At 42.6% G+C, this 16327-nt stretch overlaps 1 protein-coding gene across 3 annotated transcripts; it reads left to right on the top strand.

The window, feature by feature from the left end:
- The first annotated feature begins 1420 nt into the window (after positions 1-1420).
- ubtfl (upstream binding transcription factor, like) lies at positions 1421-16269 on the top strand. 3 transcript variants are annotated; one of them, XM_083672108.1, is made up of 20 exons: positions 1421-1559; positions 4453-4559; positions 4952-5133; positions 5546-5629; positions 5778-5933; positions 6105-6169; positions 6397-6517; positions 6602-6712; positions 8270-8397; positions 9107-9248; positions 9711-9752; positions 9922-10053; positions 10205-10363; positions 10910-11020; positions 12006-12091; positions 12328-12517; positions 12807-12854; positions 14818-14952; positions 15345-15467; positions 15630-16269. In XM_083672108.1, exons 2-20 carry the CDS (start codon positions 4499-4501, stop codon positions 15717-15719), a joined length of 2166 nt encoding a protein of 721 aa, XP_083528234.1. In that variant the 5' UTR covers positions 1421-1559; positions 4453-4498; the 3' UTR covers positions 15720-16269. The 3 variants fall into 3 exon arrangements, with proteins under 3 accessions (XP_083528234.1, XP_083528233.1, XP_083528232.1); XM_083672107.1 differs by having other exon boundaries at positions 10910-11038; positions 15348-15467; XM_083672106.1 differs by having other exon boundaries at positions 10910-11038.
- Positions 16270-16327: the final 58 nt, after the last annotated feature.

Raw genomic sequence — 16327 nt, 5'->3', positions numbered from 1 at the left:
ATGATGTTTTCATTGTGTGTATTTAGGATACATTATATGATATGAACATGCTAGAAGCCCTGCAATTTGTGACCAAACAATGTAATTCCCATTCATTATGGTATCATTACCATCACATTTAGGCATGAAAAAGGTCAATAAATATGATGATAAAAAAATCTGATTTCATACACATTAAAATGTAATATCTTAAAACACAATTTCTGTAATTTCATTTTCAACTAAAATGGATTGTTTGGTAACGACTGAATGATGTGATGGTAAACACATTTGCCCTGGTCTAACTATATTTAAAAAATTGAAAAGCGATACAAATCTAATTCTTAAATAGAACGGTCTCTACCTCTATCAGATCATGTTTCCAGACAGTGAAAAAACTATTCAGATCGAAAAAAAAAACTGTTTTGTGAGGTTTTAGTTTCTAGAAATGTTAACAGCCAAAGGTGCAGTGGTTGCAAAATCATCCATTTTGAGAATTTGCAAATGATTAAATATCCAATTGATTATTATGAATATGACTTCTACATATGTTAATAAGAGTAGAATTATTATTTTTGTACCTTATCATAATCAAAATAAGAAAAACTATTACTTTATTGGTTATGTTGTTTAATTCAACAAGTCCTTCCAAGATATGTGTGTGTGCGTGTGTGTGTGTGAAAAGAATATATAAATCTCCGTAGTGTAGATAATTCATCCAATCCTCCTTTGGTAACAGATATGGAGGTTTTGGAGGTAGACTACCTTTTGCAGGGGGTGTGAGACGTCGCCTTCCCCACCCTATTTATTATTGGCCCGTTTCACGTCAACGGCACCGTGACGGCACTTTCATGAGTGTTCACGAAACGTTAGCATTTCCGTGTCGTAGTGTGTTCCGGATTCGAGTTGTAAGTTTAGAGATGCCTCGTTTGTGTGCAAACTAGCCTACCTGCGTGTACATACAACTTTAAATGTCCTCATTATAAAGGTCTCTAGAAGCCTGCGTTGTCTTTGACCATGCATGGAAAATGTAAATCGCATGATCTCTGGCCTGGATCTCAAGTGCAGTATGATAGTGTGGGCCTCTGTTTTGGCGAGACGTGGGCGCTAGGACTAATCGGGTTAGGACTCTCGACTTTGGCTAGTAGGGGTGTCGGGTCGGCTTGTCTGGCCAAATGACTCTACAGTCAACGTCTTATGAGACACTAACTCAGATAATTAAAAAAAGAAAAATATCAACAATCAATCAGTACAACATGCAAACAAAACATACCTGCATTATTATAAACAAAACATATAACACAGTACCGTCATTCACGCAAGCTAGATACTGCCGTATGTTTTTAGTTTTAGCCTCCGCCTTTGTCTCCTTTTTTCTCGCATGTTTTCCCTCGGAGTTCCTCCCCCTGCGGCGCTGGGCGGAGTTTCATACCGAACCAGACGCTCCTTTTGTCGGATCCGTTTCGACCTGACTCCCCGGGGTTTACGGCTGGAAAAAAACACACACTAAACAACCCTAAAATAATTAACACGAAAACCTTGCTTTGTAGTAACGCGCTGGTTCTTAACTGCAACGAAAGGTGAGTGAATACTTGTGTTTTGACGACGATACAAGCGGTTTTCATGTCGTTTGTCCCCGAGTCTTTATAACACTCATGGCGGCTCTGCAGTGAGAGCTTTTGGGCGAGAACAAGCAGAGGAACCCGCTCATGTAGGCCTAGCTGTTTTTCAGCAATCTGGAGCCAGTAAAAGCATTTCTATAATTTGTATTAATAAGCGCGTTTAGACAATACAATCACTGAGACTGGTCGTTCTGCAATCATCTGCGAATTTTTACATGAAAACAGTTTTCTTGCAAAACGATGCAAATTACAAAATCTGCCTTATTCAGTCTTAAAGGAAATTGCGACGACTTGGAGGTATTCTTTTCCATTGACTTGGTATTTAAATGTATCTTAAGCAAATTTGGTGTGGCAAAAACAAACGGGCTTTTCGTGCCAGCGGAAGCTACGTTAACTCTTGCCGGAATAAGGGCGCCATTACTGGGGTAGCAAGCACCGAACGCTCGGTGTTCCAAGACACATTTAGCGAGACACTAAAATTACCCATTAAAATAGTGATGCCACGATTTCTAGACATTTTAATGGTGACTCGTGTATGCACTGTAACCTATATTACAGTGTTCATAGTTGTAGGCCTGTTATTATCCAGACTGAGATTATTTGCTAACCATCTGCGTGCAGATTCTAGCATGTGACCGTTTAGTGCAGTGTCATTTTCGAAAATATAACTTGTTTTTTCGAAGTTTGACCTTGTGAGCGGGCTATGACACTGCACACCGGGAAAGCGGCGCCTCGGTCGGCTGCACAGCTGCGCCACCGCTTGGGGGAAGCGGGCGGGGGTGTACGCGCAGTTTCTGGCAGCCCGATTCAGCCGCCACGGAATGTTGAAGCTGTTCCAGGCGTTCTATCCGTTCTGTTCCAGAGCGCTCCAGCCTGTCACATGGAGTGTTGCAGCAATATTCTAAAAGATTTAGTTATACTGCTGTCAGTGGAGCTTTTTGCTATTCCAAATGTCATGGCATATTTTTTTCTTCTTTCAATTATATTTTGCCTGTCTAGTTTGGTTTCATATCGTCAAGCCTAAGGTCTGATGTGGGAAAACAATAGCTTCGAAAACGTATTTAAATGTTGTTGAGAGTTCAGGCTACAGCGTAGGCTCCTTTACTTTCTGTAGAGGCTCTCTGCGGGTTCGTGCCAATGAGGAACGCAAAGCGGGAAGGCAGGCGAAGGCGCATCCCCCCCAGCTGAACCTTTTTTCCGGCTGGCCCGTTCGGGAGACGTTCCCTCGCCTGCCTGGACTATTATGACAGACATAACCATGTAACGGCCTCACGACTTGACTCACTTTGTCATAGTTAACCATACATATCTGCAGCAACCCTTGATGTAGAAATAATGAACCATTAAGAGAGAAGAAATAATGCAATAAATGTATAATTTATTTATCAAAGGAAAAAATAAAGAAAAAAAACCTAGCATGGATCAGTTTAGGTTAGTTTGGCCTCCGTCTTGGAGTTACCATCGTGGCCGGTGGTGGGGCTGGGAGGACTGCAGACCCTCGTCCCTCCTGTCCGGAGTCGAGACCGAGGCTTCAGTTTCGGAAACGCCCGTGTCTGGTTTGCTGGATTCGGCAGCACACTCGTTCCATTTTCAAACCCATATAACCAACTACAATTGAACTTCTGCTTCACACCACAGTAGTTTATTGTAGTCTCATGTCATCTTGGCAAAGGCTGCAGTTTGCTCTCTCGGCATCCTATCAGTATGCAACCCTCACCGTAGCGTCGCTTGACTGAGGCCTTTGAAATGACATTCCAAAACGCATCGCCGGACGAATAAATAGAGTGTATCCATTGGGCTGCCGTTGAAATACAACAATATTGATCTGTATGACTGTATCCTCTGTTCATCGCATTCTGTGTCATTCTGCTCCACCAGACTAAAGGAAGGCGATGTTATTTCCTCTGGGCTGGGGAGGTGGGTGGGAGAGGCGGAGCATCCGCAGTGTTGATGACTGACTTTGCTCTGATCATTATAGAAGCATGTTCCTGACATCATGAAATATGAAATTCAAAGCGGCAAATGATTAATCAATATCGTGTTTGTAACTCCTTTCCCCAAATGTGTAGGCCGATGCACTGTTTGTGACTAAATGAAAATGACAATTAAAAATGCTTTATTGCATTATCATGATTGAGTACGCATAATGCCTGCCAAATTGGAAAAAGAAAAGTCTATTTGACTTTTCATTTGTATCGTACTATCTGATACAATACTGCCACATTGAAAAATGTAATGCAAATGCTTATTTGACAGGTCAGTTCCCATGATTGTCATTTCATTCACACATTTGGGAAAAGGAATGGGAAAGACGATATGTTATTGATTAATAATTCTTTGAATAATAATAATTTTAATTTAAGATTTCACGATGGCATGCAACGATAGTGAATTGTAACCATGATCGTTACTATTAAAAACAAAGTCGCATTTGTTTTTCCGAGCGCTACTATAGGCTCCGTTATTCCGAGCGCTACTATAGGCTACTTTGATCTGTTGGCCACAAAATATCAAAGCGAGTGTCTGCTTGCTTTGTACGACGCAAAGGTTGTGCGAAAGTGCTTTAACATATATCATCCGATACAGTATATATCGGACAGTGATATAGCGTCCGATACAGTATTTCGACGTAGTCGTGTGTTTGTATAGATGGAAAGAAGTCAGAAGAGCTCTTGAAACATTGAAACATCAACCTTTTACGCATATTGCTGTTTTTGACGCGCAGAGCTCGAAGGTAGGCTGTGTCTCTTGTCTCTGAACGTCTCCCATGTTTGGCCATAGTTTTCGCCAATGGCAGAACTCAGGTTTAAACCAAAGTGATTGAATGAAACTGTTTTCTCTTGGGTTTCAGAGTCGTCAGAAAGCGGGTCAGTTGATCTGCCCTCAGACACTGCACTATGAATGGCAGCAGCAGTGTATCCTCTGCGCCACAGACTGGCCGGATAAAGGTCGAGCCAGGTAGGCTGATGTAACATGTCCATGTTCATTACCAACATGTGGAATATTGGACTATCTCTTGTTGAATGCCATTCCTCCAAACCTGTGATTCTTGTTAAGATCAAAGACTATAAACTTATATTTTGGCTGGAGATCTCGCACAGTTAAACCTGTTTTTCTTCACCTTAGTCATGTTATCTTGCCTTGAAAAAGGTGATATAGTCAAAATACTTTTGTTTAGATGCATCTGTTGAATTCCGTTCACATTTGATTGATCAATTTGGATTTGACCATACATTTCTCGGTTGGGCCTATAGTGTTTTATTTTGGGTCAGCACAAGGTTAAATTGTGTCTAATGAGGGGCCAGTCAAAACAACTTTAAACTGCCCTGTCTGTGCTTGTACCTATGCAGTTGGGGATGCGTGGAGTAAGGAGGACTGCCTGATTCTGTTGGAGAGGATCCGGAGCCTGTTGCCTGATGTGGATGCCATGAAGTACAAGACCACAGAGTCTCACTTTGACTGGGAGAAGGTCTGCTTTGGAGGGTTCACCAGTGACATGTGTAAACAGAAGTGGCAACAGGTGTCCACAGAGGTTAGCCAATCAGAATTCACTGTGTAGCGGGGGAACAGAAAGGCCATTTGAATGTATATGAAGACTGAGTCAGCAAACTTTGACCTACAGTAAATGAAAATCATGTGGGAAGCATTTACAAACACAAGAGCTTTATACATTTTTCTAAATATGTTTTTCATCCATCTGTAAAGGGAGACATGAGAATGAATGTGTGTGACTGCGATGTTCCTCTCCTAGAAATGTGGCTAGAAATGTAGAATTAGGAATTTGGGCAGAGTTGTAAGTGAATTGCCCTGTGATATAAAGTAGATATGTCAACAGTAAATTGATCTCTGTAGTTGTATTGCTGCAATCACTAAAAGGGAAAATGTATATAAATGTGAGTTTCATTTGGAGGTTTACTGTATGTCTGACTTATTTATGGCTTTAGGTACGGAAGTACAGGACCTTGACGGAGCTCATAGTTGATGCCATTGAGTATGTGAAGAACCCTTACAAAGGGAAGAAGTTGAAGGTAAAGAATCAGATTTTTTCTTGTACGTATGAAATGTAATGATATAATGCTTAGTTGGAGTAGTAGACTTGCTAAATTAGTGGACTTGCCTTTTTGTGGGTGAATTGTTGTGTGAATGACAATTATGCTATATTCCTCCGGTTTTAAGACCCACCCAGACTTCCCAAAGAAGCCCCTTACACCATATTTCCGGTTCTTCATGGAGAAGCGAGCCAAGTATGCCAAGATCCATCCAGAGATGAGCAACCTGGACCTCACCAAAATTCTATCCAAGAAATACAAGGAGCTCCCAGAGAAGAAAAAGGTGAAGGTCAATTTGTTGTTATCATGTTTTTTTGAAGAAATATTTATTCAAAGACTGATTCCATCCCATCAACAATGTCAAAAATAGAGAACATTATTTCCTATGAAGAGATGGAATGAAATAGATGTTCTGCTACTGACCAATTATGGATTTATGTTTTGTTCCCCACAGCAAAAGTACATCACAGAGTTTCAGAGAGAGAAGGAGTCGTTTGAGAAGAATATGGCACGATTCAAGTGAGTGTCATTCTCTCTCCTGTTGACATTTGTCATGATGATCAGCCATCATCATGGTGGGCGGTCTTAGTGGACTACTTAGTTATTAAAAGCTATTAAAAATATTAAAGTTTAGACAACTTGCTCTAGTTCAGATGTTGAGTTGATTTGATTATTGCACTTTAAATGCAATGCTTTTAATGCTCCTTTAACAAACTCTGCCCTTTCTTGGCTCTATTTCACCTCAGAGAGGACCATCCCGAGTTGATAGAGGAGAAGAAGAAGTCAGACCTCCCAGAGAAGCCCAAGACACCCCAGCAGTTGTGGTACAACCATGAGAAGAAGACCTACATGAAGCTACACCCTGATGTAAGTGTATCCAGGGGAACCTGACTTTTACAAGTACTGAATTGAACACTCATCCCACAATAACCAATTCACTTTTGTTGCCAGGTAAGCCAGAAGGAGCTCAAGGAGGCCCTGAGGAGACAGTGGTCCCAGCTCTCTGATAAGAAGAGACTTAAGTGGATCAGCAAGGCCCTGGAGCTACAGAAAGATTATGAGGTGAGAAGGTGAAAGGCTCAAATTGACAGTCAATTTGACACATGACGTCATAGACAGTGATGCGCGCCCAGTTGACTCACGATTTTCAGCAGAGCGCCATTTGTGTCAACGAGAGAAAGTGCTTTGATTTCATCAAAGTTAGGAGGTTTAAAGGGACACGTCACCATTTTTTAATATCACATTCATTGTCTCCAGCGCCATACCAGTGTATACATATGTGAAAACTGTGATTTTCTACATTCTGTAGAATGGGTTTTAAGGAAAATCACTCCTATGATGTCGTTCTTTTTGAGAGACTCTTTTTACTGACTCGAGAGTCATGATTTCGTTTTCTGAGTGACTTGTTCATTTGTGTCGTTTGTTTGACTTAATGGTCGCAATGAATCAATCCTACAGCAGGATTAATACGAGCACTCCTCCATCTCAGCGGCTCGGATACGTGTGCCGACTACCTACTGTCTACCGATTTCTTTTTATTTATACTGTTTTTCTTGTGACTACTTGGTTCAGGGGAACTAGAACATGTTGTATGAATAATCTTAGTTTCGTTTGTCGTTATCATTTTTTTTAAATATTGGTGGATATTTGTTCTCAGTAGGCTATCTGTATGATATATTCAGCTCTGTCATATCGCGGGTTTGAGTGGCAGTTTGCCAACAGCGACGCGAGTAGCCTATCTCAAACACACGCCAGGTGCGCTCTGTGGTTACACGATATAAACGCCCAGGCTACTAAAAGACGATTTATGGTAATCGTATTTGTATGCCTAGCAATCACAAATTAAAAGTGTTTGAAGCAGTTCAAAGTCTCAGTCACAAATGACAGCTCTAAAGTAATAAACCTAGTGCCCCTACGGTGAATGAGATGTGAGAGAGAGGCTTGTAGAATCATGATTCTTTCGAGTTTTCAGTTAATCGTTCGCTGGTAGGCGGTCCTGCGTGCTCTGGGCATTACTGAATCTAATGAGTCGAAAGATTTGTTCTTTTGACTGAACGACTCGAAAAGACAGTCAGTTAGAGTCAGTAAAACCTCCCAGTAAAACAAAACAAACTTCCCATCACTACTGAGTGATTGGGGAGTCAATATGGCGGCCACACTAAAACAGTGGTGCAAGTCATGAATATGAAATTATTATTATTATTATTATTATTATTATTATATGTAGCTTAAACCACTGTGAAGTGCTGATACATTCAGTGTGTGTGGAGGATAGGTGATGTGGAAAGATAGATGTTTTCTAGCAACATATGTTATTAGTTATAGATGAATGCACTTTTTTGAATTTATTGAGTTAAGCTTTCGGTCGCAAGACCTTCATAAGAGCATACATAAACAAAAACACACTTTTTAGCAACCATTACTCCATCGTACATTGCACAACCTAGGGAATAGAATGCACTTTGGCCCCTCTTCTGAGGTATTTAGTATTATAGCTAAAATCAAAATAGATGACAAGATATTTGCCAGTGTTTCAGAGACGATTCTTAATGTGGAGATAACCTTCCTCCATTTTTCCAATGTCTCCATGTTTGACTGAATCTCTTGCTGTCTCTGCAGGGTAGTATGAGAGCCTACCACGAGGCACACCCAGACCTGAACTTAGATGAGCATGTCAAGTCGGTCCTTACCAAAGCTGAGCGGCAGCTCAAGGACAAGTTTGACGGCAGGCCCACCAAACCACCCCCGTAAGTCTTTGCCATGTTGAAAACACAAACAAAGTTTTTTTTCCCCTCTTGAAAGGGGTTGAGAGTTTCTTCTGACCAGAAAACTCTGTGCTATGTTTTTTAAGAATCTTGAATCAGTTGTTAAGTAGTGGTTTTCTGTAATGCGCTGACATGGCTGGTTTGCTCCCCACTGTAGAAACAGATCATCTGTACCTTGTTTCGCCCTGAAACTTTTAGATCAGTTCAATAAGACAAGAACCCAAGTAGCATTCTAATCCAATAAGTTTCCCTTGAACTTACCCTTCCTTTCACAATGTAATAATGCCTAACCCAGATAAACACGGTGCACTCTCCACCATGTTGCTTACATCTGCTCAATCCTATCTGATTAACAAGGGCAGTGGAAGGGGGCAGTTTGTCTGGTGTGAGTTTCCCCAAAGATCTCTAGCTACTGTGGCACTTTCTTTCTACAACCCAGGCCCTAGAGAGTAACAATCTATGTTTGATGGTCAAGCTAATCGGTGTGAGCAAACAAAATTCTGCAAATGAAGCATTATGCTCTACAAGTGGTCTGGGCCACGGTCGTTATAGGGAAATGAAGTACCACGTTACAGTGGCCATGAAGCTTTCAGGAACTCACCTGAGATTGAATCGTAACCCAGATTGACTTCTACTACAGTAGCTGTCGTCTCTATTGTGCTGAGCTTTGAGCTTTGGTTGTGGTCTCCAGAAACGGGTACTCCCTGTACTGCGCTGAGCTGATGGTGAACATGAAGGACGTTCCCAGCACGGAGCGCATGGTGCTGTGCAGCAAGCAGTGGAAGATGATGACGCAGAAAGAGAAAGACATGTTTCAAAAACGCTGCGAGCAGGTCAGTGCCTTTTATCACGTTAACTCCACATAGGCAACTGCAGTGTTTCCCCTCCACCACCCAGCCTAGTTCAGTCCCCTCCACCACCCAGCCTAGTTCAGTCCCCTCCACCACCCAGCCTAGTTCAGTCCCCTCCACCACCCAGCCTAGTTCAGTCCCCTCCACCACCCAGCCTAGTTCAGTCCCCTCCACCACCCAGCCTAGTTCAGTCCCCTCCACCACCCAGCCTAGTTCAGTCCCCTCCACCACCCAGCCTAGATCAGTCCCCTCCACCCACCTCCACGCCTTCACTTTTGGCCTTTATTAGTTTCAAATTAACGTTTTAGTGTTTGCTACTTTGTTATTTTTCTCCCCAAGGACAAGCAGTTTAATGAGTGAGCCATGACAGTCAATGTATTATTTGTCACATGCAAATCTGATTGATGCTTTTATTTTCTCCTTGGCTGTGTTGTCTGCCTACAGAAAAAGAAGCAGTATGACATCGACCTGCAGAGGTTTCTAGAGGTGAGTACAAAATTATGATGATTATTATTTATTTATTTACAATTTGTCATTTGAGAATGAAGTCTACAGTGATTACACTATGTCAGCATAACCATACGTGTACAACACATCCAGTATCCCAAAATCAAGTGCATCACAGTACATCACATGTTGGTGCTGTTTCCCCCAGAGTCTCCCAGAGGAGGAGAGGGATCGCGTGCTAACGGAGGAGAAGTTGGGGGGTTCGAGGTTGGGCATGGGGGCTGGCAGCCCCCATAGAGCCAAGTCTCCCTCCACCAAGCTGAGTCTTAAAAAAGTACAGGTATGTCACTCTGTTCCGCCACTGGGAATGTTTGGTAATGTCTTCTGTCGAGTTACTGTTAGGTTGTGTCACCTGTCAAGTGGTGAGGAAGAGTGGAAATCTGTTTTATGCTAGGTCTGTGACATTTATGCTACGTCTTTGTCATTTTTAGGAACGGTGTCGTGACGCTGAGCTCGAGCACTGGGTGCACACAGGCACAGCAAAAGAGAAACGTGACGGCAAGAAGAGGACAAAACTCCCCGAAACGCCTAAGACTGCTGAGGAGATGTGGCAACAAAGCGCAATAGGAGATTACCTGGCGAAGTACAGGGTGAGAGACAGAGGAACATGACCTGGGGCACAGCTACTGGGTTAGAGGCACAGCTACTGGGTTAGAGGCACAGCTACTGGGTTAGAGGCACAGCTACTGGGTTAGAGGGGTGGAGAGAACATAAACATTGCAAGCCAGGACCTGGCCTCTGATGACCACTGTACATAAGCTCATTAAGTAAATCAGAGCCTTGTTGTGTAACAGTCATCCCTGCTTATCTGGAGGGGGCAACGGCAGTTTAGTAAACTGTATTATTATTATTATTTATTATTTGAATGTCCAATGTCAATGACTTGCTAAGTTTGATTATATATATATATACAGTAACCTGCCATGAACTTGAGTGTGGTCATTGCAGGAGCATACTGCATGGCATGTCCTTGGCATGTATGTAGTCGCTTCCCGGCACTGTCAATACATAATGGTTTTAGAATCCGTAAGAAAAAGCTTGTCAAGTGCCTGGGTACGCGAGTACCTGGAAAATACACTGAAAGCAGTGAAGTACAGTCCTCACAGGAAAGATGACTCTGTCTCCCTCTGGTACAGAGTGACCGCAAGAAAGCCCAGTGCGCCATGGAGGCAGCCTGGAAGGCCATGGAGAAGAAGGAGAAGATTCCGTGGATCAAAAAAGCGGCCGAGGATCAGAAGCGATACGAGGTTCAGTACCGGCCCGTGGTCAGTGACCAGACGTTTTGACCGCTGTCTTCTCCAGTGTGCTGAAGAAATGTCAAAATGTTGGTCGCCCCCTCCCCTCTCTTTACCCACCCCCCGTTCTCCCATTCAAGCCCCCCAGAGATCGGAGTCGGCGGCCCCTCCCAGCTGGATGCATTGGTGTTATCTCTATTCTTCTATATGTTCTTTGTTAGTTCCGCTTCTTTCCATTTTACAATGTCTTGACAGTGTCTCTTATGTGTTTTTATTTGTTGAACTCAAATGTGATGCGGTGTTTAAAGGCACAGTCTGCAACTTTCTGTTCTAGTTAAAAGTGCTGCCCCACTTGCGAGGGGTCAGTTATGGGGGCATTAATCACAGAATTCATGTAACCCAATGGCATTTACGTTGTCCAAGACCCACTTCTATATTTTACAGACAAGTGAAGGGGCTGGACTTTTGACTAGAGAGGAAATATAGATTGTCTTGTACAGGTATGGGTTAGATTTTTCAATTAATCTATAAGTCAGTCGCTGGCATCCAATTTTAAAATAGGTAATCGATCAATCGAAAAACACCACCTTTCCCCCTAATTTTCAGTGGGATTTGTGAACTGAAGCAAGCCACTTGTCTTTGAGATTGAGGGTGGACAGCAGCAGACCCTGCTCTTTCATTCACTCACTTTCACTATTAAATCACTCCTGGCAGGCTGGTCAAGCAAGAGCTCTGCAGTCGTAATAAAAAAGGAGCAAAATTGTCATTGTCGAAATTATGGGGTCAATGAATCGATTAATCGACACTGGCTACCATCAATTAATCGATTAGTAAAAACTCGCACCCATCCCTAGTCTTGAAATATGTCATCTGTATTATATACCCATTGGACTGTCCTGTGTTGAGGAATTGTGTATTCTCATGAATCGTATGCATTGGAATGTGTGTTTGTGAGGTTGACTCTGCCCATGGTGTAATGACAGGGTTTGTCCTGCAGAGGGAGCTGTTGGAGATGAGAACGCCCCAGCCTGGACAGGGCCAAAGGAAACCCAAATTTGAAGGGGAGCCCAAGAAGCCACCAGTGTGAGTGATCTTTAGGGTTAATGTATACAATTGTCCCACTTGTTGGGTGAATATGCTAACCAACCTACTTTGAAGAGACTTGTTTCTTTCAAATATCTTTTTCTTTATTCAATTCATTTCTTTATTTCTCTCTTTCTTTCTGTCAGTTCTCCTCATTCATTCTCCTCTTTTCTAGTGTGCCTTCCTTGGTCCCTTATTGTTTCTAATCTGACACTGCCGTCCCCCTCCCTGTGCAGGAGCGGTTACCAGATGTTTTCCCAGGAGCTGCTGACCAACGGTGAGCTGAACCACTTCAGCCTGAAGGAACGCATGGTGGAGATTGGCAAGCGCTGGCACAAGCTCAGCCAGAGCCAGAAGGACAAGTACAAAAAGCTGGTGGAGGAGCAGCAGATCGAATACAAGGCTGAGCTGGAGGCCTGGGTTCAGGTAGGTCAGAGGCCACATTAAATATCCCGTAGTTCCACAGACGAAGGGGTCAAATAAAAGACCAGACGAATGTCTCCTATTTTCTGCACCTTTATTCTTGCCATGTTTCTTAGATGACATTTCAGTCAATATTGAGGAAAATGTCAATGACAAAAAAAAATGCCTTAATAGAAGACAATACCTTTTAAGCATGTAAGATGATGTGTTTTGCTTATAGGGTACACATAACTAGTATTTGTCTCCTTGTTTATCTCTCTTAATTTTTCTGTATTTCTTTCATTGTTTTCAGTCTCTCACGCCTCAGGAGCGAGCCATCTATAAAGAGTTCTCCACCACGGTGAGTAACTCACTCTTAAGTGCAACATTGCATGTCGCACTGTGTAGCCATGAATTAAAGAAACAACATGCTCATTCCAAAAACGTATTCAAAATGCATGTTTGGGTGTATGATACCAGAATATTATGGCACACGAAATATGGACAGCACTCCAAAGAGTAAATGTTATATTATTTATTGCACAGGCATGTTTCCTGACATTACAACCCTTTTTGTACAAGTTATTTCAGGGCACCAAATAAGGGGCATCAGGTGTTTCTGATTACACAACAATGCACTCTCTCTCTCTTGGCTACCAGTTCTGAGACCACTTTCAACCACTTAACCAAGAACTACCACTCCTTGTTTTGAATTTGTTTTGTATAACTCATGATAGTTTAAAAAGTATTCAAACTTGAAAGGACATATTTTAACATGGAGGTCTATGGAAACCAAAAGATGTATTTATTGGACGGCCACTGCCTGCCCTTTACAACTTCCATACTATTCACACCGATCCAAATGTGCAGACAACGAAACATTATGAACCCAGTAAAAAATAATTCGATACCTGTTATACTTTTTAAACTCTTCAACTGTAACTCCCAAAACTCTCAGTAGTTAACATGGTGTTAAAAACAAAACTTAACTCAAAAACCTTAACTCATTTAGTGCCAACGGTTGAATAAAGCGGCGAAACTGTCAACATTCTAGACTAGAGTGTGCAACTTTATTCACCAGAAATGTATACTTTATAATGCATTTTGTGGATGTTAGGTAAATAGGTTGGTTGTAATTTGCATAGAAACGTGTATTGCGGTCTAAACAGCTAAAGTAAATAGCTAGCAAGTATCAGCTAGCGAAATGGAGCGTGATGAAAACAGTAAGAAATGGCGAACGACAGAGAATGTGTTTAATTTGGACAATCGATAGTGAAGAGGAGTTTTTTTGGGGGTACGAGGATCATGAGCTGGTGTCGAGAGAAGAAGGGATAATGAGGGAAATTGGCAGGTGGAGTCGAGGAGGATGACAACAGTCCCAGACCAGGTCCAAATAGGCCCTTATGATTATTCATAAAACCGCTTTACTTAGAAAAACCCATCCTGATTAACCTCATAATTGTATTGATCTATACTTCTCATCGATCTATCATAACTGTATAATCTGCTCTTATCTATCTGGCTATCCTACCCTCTTTTTCCATCTCACTTTCTTTCAACGACTCAGCCATCATGCTTTCTTCCTATTGCCAGTCACGACTGCTTTCTCAGTATAACTTGATCTCTCGATCCCTCCCCTCTTTCATCTATACATCCCCCTATCTATATATCCATCTATCTGCCTGTATGCTCACTAGTACAGGCAACTTAAGACAATCAGGTTATTTATGGCTGGATGGCTGGAGGGGTTCTGACGTAGTTGTTTACATAATGATTGTGTGTGTTGTGGCATGTCTAAGGGATATTTGAAATGTTGAGATCGGGGCATAAAATAGCATGTACTGTGAGGGTTAAAGCATGTACTGTGAATGTTATGTTAAAGGGAAATCTGCGATTCAAACAATAAAGCGGTCTCCTCACCACTTTTTGGTAAACAGCTGAGGGATGGGGGAGAAATGTAACCACTTTCAAATTCATAGACGGAGCTATGGATGCAAGGATTTACTATCTCTGAGATTAAAAAATTATAATTTTAACCATATTTTGAAGCTATTTAGTGTTTGTTTACAATTACATGGTTTATAAACAATGGAGTAAAACAAGCTTATATTTTGGGTTCTGATAGGGTTAGACAGTTGAACAAGAAAAATATGTTCCAGAAGAACTTCATGGGCTTGGACAGTCTTATTTTGGTTGTGGAAATAGTTTAAAGATGGTTTCGACGATAGATAGATAGATAGATTTGCTGGGAAAGAAAGTGAAAGTGAGATAGTAGCTTGAACTGTGTCCATATATATCCTTCCTTTTCCCTACTCCCCTTGTAGAAACGGCGAAGCACAACCAAAGCTCGGGGGCCGGGGACGAAAGTGCGTGTGACGGCGAAGGGGAAGGCGGTAGGTGCCAGAGCCGGAGCAGCGGGGGTCGGGGTGGGCAAGCGGGCCATGGCGTACCGTGCCAAGGTAACCATCTTCACTCACTCCCTCACACGTGGTCCATCACTCACAGAATCACTCGTGTATATATATTAATTCATACATACACACACACACACACACACACACACACTCCGGCAGTTTTGGAGGGGTTGACATGTGCATGGGCGATCAGGATGTGAAGTCCTGGTGGGCTGTGGGCGGAGTTGTTAGAAGGGGAAGGCACGTGCATCTCTGGTACGCCAGTGGATTTACCTGCTATTTATTCTTGTGTAATTCTTGTGTGTTCACCCCAGTGTTCATAGGATTCTAATTTGCGTAGTAGATGTACAGTATGTCCTAGTAGTTGTGTAGGTCATAAGTTTGTAGTTTGATTGTTCGTAACTTGGTGAATGTCACCGTGCGCCTTCGGTCTCCAGCAGGATACATCGGACTCTGATGACGACGACGACAAGACTAATTCGTCTGACTCGGAGGATGATGACGAGACGTCGGGCAGCTCCGACAGCGATGACGACGATGATGACGACGACGACGACGAGGTGAGTTTGGAATTGAGGGTCAGTCGGCACTTTCTTTTTGTGTGCCCCGCTACGCTATTTAAAGCCATTATCCACAGCCTGACTCATTCCTGCTGTGATGGTTTATTCAGATCGAGGTTGTGATCCTCTCTTCAACATTCTAAATGCTTTCTCCGTACGCAGAATGACGACGATGAGGATGATGACGATGACCGATCAGAGGGAGACAGCAGCTCTTCTTCAGAGGACAGCAGTGACTCGGACTCTGATTAGCCCCTACCCCCCGAGAGAGGAGGGGCTGTGCGGGACACGCCTCCTCGCAAGCCATTCGTCCCGTCTGACCAATAGGTGGCGGCGACATCATAGTGCTTGCAACGTCGGCTCCTCCCACCTCTTTCTCACAAGGAGAAACGAGTGACGGGAGAGAAGACAGAGGAATGGAGAAGTTAAGCTCTTCCTCCAGTTGACCCAGAGACTATTATTCGGCGAGACATGTTCTCTCTTTTACAGGGGTCTTTGTTACTTGTGTGTTCAATGCATACATTTTTTTATCGCCTTTATATAGGTGTTATTACCTGTTGCCGTTTTTGTTTTGTTTTTTAACTTTGAGAAGGAAATTTCGCAAGAAAGTATGTTGAGGCTTTTTGGGAATTTTTGAACAAGCCTGGTTTCTACAGTTTGGATGGGAGGGGCATATTGAGGAGTCCTGTTTTTTGTCCTTTAGTCTCTGAGCATCAGTGCAGAGGGAGGACTGTTGCTGCTTTCCCTCCATTGAAACATCTGGGCAAACCCTCAATAATAAAAATGCACTTTTTCTCTTGTATTCTCCTTGTGTGATTTCATGCATCACACATTGCCCTGCTAAACCGAATTGTGAATAG

The sequence above is a fragment of the Argentina silus genome (assembly GCF_951799395.1).
Source record: "Argentina silus genome assembly, chromosome: 1".
NCBI lineage: Eukaryota > Metazoa > Chordata > Actinopteri > Argentiniformes > Argentinidae > Argentina > Argentina silus.
The sequence above is the reverse complement of the archived record's forward strand: the minus strand, read 5'-3'. Positions and strand labels throughout refer to the sequence as shown.

What these genes read in the sequence shown, in the direction of transcription:
- ubtfl (XM_083672106.1), top strand. Translation starts at nt 4,499, where the DNA reads ATGAATGGCAGCAGCAGTGTATCCTCTGCGCCACAGACTGGCCGGATA. An exon ending in CCGGATAAAGGTCGAGCCAG is followed by an intron (nt 4,560 to 4,951) that starts GTAGGCTGATGT and finishes GTACCTATGCAG; the next exon opens with TTGGGGATGCGTGGAGTAAG. An exon ending in ATAAAGAGTTCTCCACCACG is followed by an intron (nt 12,855 to 14,817) that starts GTGAGTAACTCA and finishes CTCCCCTTGTAG; the next exon opens with AAACGGCGAAGCACAACCAA.